Consider the following 8,071-nt stretch of genomic DNA (forward strand, 5'->3'; position numbering starts at 1 on the left):
TCAGTAGCTTCTGGCCAAACACGACAACAACATACTCCCATTTGCTACTTCTTGCAAACCACCAACACAAAGCACCAAGACCTGCAATCTCCTAGCCATTTCAGCTGCAAAATATTCACAGCCTTCTAACCCAGCTGTAATCTCAATTCTGTGTTCTTTATTTACCAGTCCATTGCAGCATCACCATCCTACCAAATCCCTGTTGTAGTTTCAATCAAATATCAAACCTCCAGCCATGATGGTAAATCAGTATCCCAAGCTCAATCTTGTAGCAGCTGCAATACTAACATCCATCTAAGCTCAATCATTCATACAAACAACCCATCCACTGCATTCTGCAATAATTCATAACTTCATGATAACCTCCATAGCAGCAAGCACCACCAACAGCTTCAGCCCTCGACTGCAGTTGCTTCTATTGAGTCCTCATAACACACCACAATCCAGTTTACCATCGTCTTTCAGATGAACATTTCAGCAACACTACAATAACAACATCAACCTTCAGCAACAACTCAATAAAATCATTTGTAGCTTTTTGACCCTAACATACATCTAGGCACTTCAGCAGCACCACCAGAATCACTTCAATCTCATCCATGGAAACACACTGAACCTTCATGCAGTTACTCATCAATGCAACTTCAGCTGCAACTTCTTCCTTATAATGCAAACATGACAGCAAACCCATTTCCTGCAACTGCAATGCCAACCAGTTCACAACTCAAGCCAACCTGCAATCCATTACTGCACTTTAACTCTCATTCACAATCCCTGTCGCTTCAGTTCTCAAACAAACTACCACCACTGAATCAAACCAGACTCCATCAACACTGCCAAAAATTCCATTAGCATCTTCTTAACAATAAGTTCTTCATATCCTCCTTCATCTCGTCACCAGCAGCAACAGATTTATCTCCTTTACCAAATCATCCAGTACCTTCTGTAATCAAACCAAAACCTTGGCCAATTCTCGATCAACAACAAATCCTTCATTCTTAGCTTCAGTCGACAACAACAACACTTTTACCTTGATGTAAACTTGAATCTAAGACATCCCCATGTTTCTAATTCATCTCAAAACCCATGAACATCTATTTTCTTTATCTGCATCTCAGAAAACCCTAACTCGATTTCAAATCTCAGATCCCCAATAGAAGTAGAGACTCTCTTCTTTTCAAACCCTAATCGATCTCAAGCCACCATCATACCCAAGATCAGACTACCAATTGTTCAGCATCTTCTCTTCTTTTCTCAGCTTCAGAATCATCATCCATCAACCCCTGGGCCTGAATATGTTCTTCACTATCTTGAGTTCAGTAACAAATCCTCCATTACTCCAATTGGAAGCAACTTCGCCTAATTCTCTCATAACCCATCGCAGATTCCTTCTCGAACTCTCTCGGCATTAACAGCTGTCGTTTTCCTACTCCTCTGAGTCTGAGTTCGAACAAATGATTGAGAGAATTCAATTTCTCTTAATTTTAGGTCTTGACTGCCTGTAATAACATGTGATGGTCATTGACACCCACAGTGGATAAGGGCCACCTCTGCTGTCTGATTCTACTTCCAACTGTCAGTCTTAGAAGACTGACAATACAATTTCCTGCATAATTCTTGTTCTTAACGCCTTGGAGAGTTGTGTGCTTGCTAGCTTCGAGTCCGCAAATATCCAATGTTGCCAATTGATGCCATAAGCCGCCATTTCTTCTTCTTTTGCTCGGAATGACTCCAAAGTACCTAAAAACTCAAAAGTAAACATAAGATACATAATTTACATGAAAATTCGCAAAGAAAGTATAAACAATAGATAAATATCAAGGTGTTTTAGACACCTATCAAATTTCCCCACACCTATACTTTGCTAGTCCTCAAGCAAATCAAACGAAACTTATTCTAAAAGATACATACAACTCCCATGAGGGTTTACTAGTTCTCCGTAATGATAACATCCAACGCGCTAAGAAGACATAGAGATTCTGCACACTAGTCATAAGAAGTTAGACAAATATATGAACACAATCTCATCCTTAAAAAATGAGAGAGAAATAACCATCCCTTATCGAAAGAAATTCGGGTTCGGAGTGATCAAAAGTCTCGACTCTGCCTCACAAGAAAGGGTTTTATGATATTGCTCTCAATAATAAACAACTTTTTATGGGTCACACATGTGTCCAGGTAGGAATGAAGAGAGAATCTTGTGACACGTCGAATGGTAGGAAGGCAAAAACCCTCCGAATTGTTTTGAAAACCCACATCTTTTGTTCATTTTGAAAACCCTTTTTTCTGATGATCTCTAAGAAAGTAAATCAACCACTTAACGAAGGTGGGAATATGATTACTTACCTCGTTATCCGTTCGACGTGCAGTTAGCACCACTCTCACAGCATCAATAGAAACGTCTTTGGTCTTCAATCCTTGTCTTCGTCTTCGGTCTTCAACTAGTGATGATAACTCTTGAACTTCGTAGAATCTTGACAATGTGATTCTTTCCTCTAATTCCTTGTTGCTTGAAACTCCATTATAAATATTTCTTTTTCCATTGGCTTTATTGAATGAATACAAAACCAAAAACGAACTAAACAAACCAAATATGATGCGATGAATATATTTTTTTCTTTTCTTTTTTAACATGAGACCTAGCATAATGATGACCATGTCCCAATTTTTTTTTTTTAACATGCAAGATAAATAAAGTAAATACAAAAACAAACAAAATATTAAAACTAATGATGGACCAAATATACTTTTCTCTTGTCTCTCTCTTTTCTTTTCTTTTTTAACAAGGGACCTAGCATAATTATGACCATGTCCCATTTTTTTTTTTGAGACAAGAGAAAATAAAATACAAATTAATAAATGAAAATAAACATAAAATAAAAATGCAAGTACAAAGGCCATGGTGTAAGTACTTTACCGCTCGATTTTTTACAACTTGTATGTCTCGATATCATAAACTTCTTGAATTCTCATCTTGATAATATTCGCTCTTGGTACAATAGTCTTCAACTTGTAAAGATTAAGCTCCTTGTCTTGTTGCTATACTTGAATCTGAAATCTGCTCATTTCTGTACTGTTGCTTGTAAACCTTGAACGTCTTCAACTTTCCTTCGAATTTGTGATGCTCCTCTTGTTGATGATGATGATGTTTCTATGGATCTGTTGGTGTAGAGAGAGATAAAGTGGATGATGCTAACTGCGAAGAAGATTACAAGTGGTATGTAAGTTAGCAATTCGATGTCACCATCATGATTGATAAAATAGCACTCAAGAGATCAAAATAGTGCTTCTATTGGTGGGAGGTTGGGTAGCTCACCATTCTACCCGGAGTTTACGTACGGTGACACACACTCTAAAAGCACATATTTAGACAGGTACAAAGAAGTGAAGGTCGGTGCCTCTCATGATGTAACATGGGTAGTCTCCACTATAGGGGACCACTAATCTAATACTGAATTCAGTCTACACCTCATTTTCCACTGAGATGGTTAAATCCAACTTTAACTCTCATACAAGTAAGAAACCCGATCATGTTCTCTGTCATCTCTAACTTCAGTCACTCTTATGAGAATCTCGATGTAATCTTAGCGACATGTATACTATGTGACTCTAAACTAACTACAAGTTGGAGTTTTTCATTCACTAATTGACACAAAAGTTGAAAAAATTTGAAACATTTAAAATGCAAATGCTTAACCACTCCCCCACACTTAAACTTTACATTGTCCTCAATGTAAATTGAGTCATCCAAAGTAAGTCAAGGTGGGAAATTCTAACATGACAAGTGACAAGAAATCAGAAAAAATAAAAACAAAACAAGACAAGAAATAAATAAAATGAGACAAGAAATACTCATCCGATGGGTTGCCTCCCATTTAGCGCTTAGTTTAAAGTCGTCAGCCCGACTATCTCCTTGCTTTCTGCGCCTTAGCCAGCTTCCAACACATTATGGAAATCTGATTGAATGGTACTTACGTGTTTCCTCACCCCAAAGATGTTGAAGTGTATGACTTCTTCATCAAACTCCATAGACAAGGTGCCATTGTGGACATCAATCTTCATTCTATCGGTACTCAAAAATGGTCTACCCAACAGTAAAGGTGTAAACGAGGATGAATTCACATCACTCATGTCTAAAACGTAGAAATCCACTGAAAATATAGTCCTTTTACCTGCTCCAAAACATCCTCAACAATCCCTTTCGGGTAAATATTAGATCTATCGGCAAGTTGAATAACTATGACGGTTTTCTTAAGAGGACCAAGGTTTAAAGCATCACAAATAGAAGTAGGCATAACATTAACAGAAGCTCCTAAATCTAACATAGCTTTTGTAAACCTTGTTTTACCAATAGTGCATGGAATAGTGAAACTACCGGGATCTTTCAATTTAGGTGGGAGTTTCTTTTTAAGATACGCCAAAGCGTTTTCCTCCACACTCGTTACCGCATTACCGGTTAGCTTTTTAGTGCCCAATTCCTTTACACACTTTGCATAGCGAGGAGATTGCTGAATTACTTCAATGAGTGGAATATTGACTTGGACCTTCTTAAAAACATCCCAAACATCTCTATCTTGTTCCACCTTCCTATTAGATTTAACGAACCTGCCAGGAAAAGGTAAAGGAGGAACGTAAGTAGAAACAAGAGGTTTAGAGTTGGATTTAGTTACCTCGGGAATTTGAGGGAAATCAACATCCTTTTCCTCCAAAACTGGTTCCTTTGGGGTTTCTTCTTCACCCGAATCAGTAATTTCAGGTTGCACAAGTTGTGTACCACTTCTCAACGTAATAGCATTGACACCCTCTATTAGGTTAAGAGGTTGGGAAGGGAGTTTCTCACCATTTTGTGCATGCAACTGATTAATTTCCTCGACCATCGAACCAACTTGTGTTTGCAAGTCCTTGACTGCACCCTCCGTTCTTTGCATAAAAGATTTCAGCAACTCTTCCGTATTGGACCCTTGATTTTGAGGTTGTTGTTGTTGTGGTTGGCCAACTTGTGATTGCAACTCCTTAATTGCATTATCCGTTTTCTGCTGATTTATGTTCGCTAGTTGTTGATTTTGTTGTACCACGGACATTAGAGCCTCCACCAAAGTAACCATCTTTGCCAATTCTTGATTTTGGGCTTGTTGCGGTTGTTGCACTTGTTGTTGGAACTCACTCGGATGGTTGTAAACAGAAATTGTACTTGCAACTTGCTCATAAGTGTTGGAGTAAATACCGTATGGCTGAGTTGAGGATATAGCATTGACATGCTCTACGTTCTCATAAGCTGGGCGTGATGGTTTTACAACCACTGCTGCAATTTGTTGCATCATTGCCATCATATTTCTCATTTGTTGACGTAATTCAATAATCTCGTCAACTTGATTAACTCCCTTGGTAGGTGGTTCTGATCCACGACTTGAAAATTGTTGAGAATTTGCTTCCATACTCTCAATCAACTCTCTAGCTTGGATCATCGTCTTGTTCATAAGTGCACCACCACTTGCAGCGTCAATAAGATTCCTATCACTTGCTTGGAGACCTTCATAGAAGTATTGGATAATCATTGCGTCACTAAATTGGTGGTGAGGGCATCTTGCTATCAATCTCTTGTACCGTTCCCAACATTCATACAACGATTCCCCCACACTTTGTTTCATCCCACAAATCTCCTTGAGAATTTGAGTCGCTTTCGACGCAGGAAAATATCTCTGCAACAAAAGTCTCTTCAACCCATTCCATGTTTTAATACTACCAGGCGGTAAGTAATATAACCATTCTTTAGCTGCATCGAGTAAATAGAAAGGAAAAGCACGCAACATTTCTTCATCTGCATTAGCTCCATTATGTATCATGTTTGCCATCAACCATTGAAAATCCATAAGATGCTTGTTCGGATCTTCCCATACACATCCATGAAACTTTGGTATTTGACTGATCAACCCTGACTTGATATCAAAAGTGGAAGTTGCTTCAATACACCATTGTTGTTGATCCAACTTCTGAGAAGCTAGCTCCTTGAGTGTGCGATTTGCATCACCCATTGCTTCTCTCAATTTGTATTTCAGTAAGGTACCCTGAAACACAATTCTCAAAAACAAGTGAGAAACAAGACAAGAAACAAAAAGCAAATATGAAATCAGAAATGATGATAAGAAACTAAAAACTTAATAACAAGCTGTATGCCTCCCCGACAGCCGCGCCAAAATTTGATCGTTGTCGTATGCGTCAAAAATAATATTACTTTCTCACAACTTACAATATATAATATAGCAAGGGTAAGAAAGGATTGTTCCCATAGAGAGGCTTTTATTGTTATGAAATTTCAGTTTCTTAGTAACCAAGGGGGATTTTTGTTTTAGGAAAGCAATAAAAGTAGTTGAAAGCGATAAAATAATTTAAATAATCAATAGAAGAAGATATTGGTCACGGGATAATATCATTCACAAACATGTATTTTCATCAATGACTAGAATTGATATTTTAATCTCTCATTTATTAAAAGTCCTAGGATATCTTGATCGCAAGAGTATACCGTTTATTTTCCGATTTTATCACAAACAACATTAAAAGATGTTATTGTGAAATCTACCTAGAAAGCAACCTAAAGTGTAAAAGCACAATTAAGTTTAACTCCCTAAGAGCAATAAGTTCTATGAAATAAGACTAAACAAGGCAACCAAACGTGTAAAAGCACTAATTCGATTTAACCAAGGTTATGATTCATATGCGACTAGTAGAATATATCACTACAAGCACTACTCACATTTATGCTACTTGTAATCAGGAATTTATCACTTTTTCGTATAATAACCCTAATCTAGCAACAGAGATGAAGACTAATCTAATTGATTCCAGACTCAACCAAACTAGCATTCAAATCATAAAACATTATAAGCAATGAATCATAAGCAATAAAGTTGAGACAAAACTAATTCATTGAATCAAATATCATTTGTGAAATCCACTTTATCCAATAACCAATAATAGTATTTAGCTACTCATAGCTTTTGAGTTCATCATAATCAAAAATGAAATGAAGAAGATGAAAAATAAACAAAAGCAAACCCTAATCGCCGCTCTCCAAAACTCCAAGTAGAAAATACGTGATCCAAAGTTGTAAAAATCTTTCCTTTTGTAGTTCCTTTGCTTTCCAAAACTAGGTCAAGTCTTCAAAGTCAATGTGGTCCACCAAGCCCATATGTGAAAATACCCATGTAGAAAATATGCTCCAAAAGTGGTTGCCGGAAAACTGGTAAAATTGTCGGAAATTGGCCGGAGAAGTCGCCGGCAAGTAGCTCAGGTGAACGGCAAAGTCCGCACGGTCACCGGACAACGACGGTCAACTCAGTCAATGCCAGACCGAGTCAGGATGAGTCATCGAGTCAACTCAGTGATGTCAGCTGAATCTAGTCAGATTTGAGTCAGAAGCTAACTCAGCTGATTTGGTCTAGGCCAAAGCCAGCGCACGGCTGTAGCTCATTTTGCACAGGCCATAATCAAATTAGCACCAGGATGGCGCTTCATCCAAGCATCACTTGGCCATCCACAAAGCTGCAACCAGCCAAAACTGCCAATGCCTTGTCTGTAATTCTAACACCAGCTCAACCTGCAGTTCTGTCACAGACATTTCCCTCCAGCTACATTCTTTCTCTTGCTAGTATGACCAACTCATATCTCAGATGAAATCCATCAGTTCCCATGTTACATTCACCTGCAATAACAGCTCAGACCACTCAATTCTCCCTCATTGCAGCTTCAACTCCATTCTATAACACATTCATACAGCTGCACTCAACATCATCGGTCCATTGCAACCACAAACCAGCTTGAACTGCAACTCTTGCATAACCTTTTACAGCAGCTGCTCATTATTCTACCACAGGGCATTTCAATCAACTTCTTCTCAGTCAAGCCCATTCTTCAACTGCATTCTCAGTAGCTCCTGGCCAAACACGACAACAACATACTCCCATTTGCTACTTCTTGCAAACCACCAACACAAAGCACCAAGACCTGCAATCTCCTAGCCATTTCAGCTGCAAAATATTCACAGCCTTCTAACCCAGCTGTAATCTCAATT

At 38.3% G+C, this 8,071-nt stretch overlaps 1 protein-coding gene across 1 annotated transcript; it reads right to left on the reverse strand.

The window, feature by feature from the left end:
- Positions 1–304: 304 nt before the first annotated feature.
- Positions 305–5,327, reverse strand: LOC113332812. Its single transcript, XM_026579319.1, has 5 exons — positions 5,080–5,327; positions 4,349–4,776; positions 3,976–4,172; positions 554–700; positions 305–415 (listed from the first exon to the last, which is right to left on the reverse strand). Exons 1-5 carry the CDS (start codon positions 5,325–5,327, stop codon positions 305–307), a joined length of 1,131 nt encoding a protein of 376 aa, XP_026435104.1.
- Between the last annotated feature and the right edge of the window lie 2,744 nt (positions 5,328–8,071).

Source organism: Papaver somniferum, unplaced genomic scaffold (genome assembly GCF_003573695.1).
Source record: "Papaver somniferum cultivar HN1 unplaced genomic scaffold, ASM357369v1 unplaced-scaffold_132, whole genome shotgun sequence".
NCBI lineage: Eukaryota > Viridiplantae > Streptophyta > Magnoliopsida > Ranunculales > Papaveraceae > Papaver > Papaver somniferum.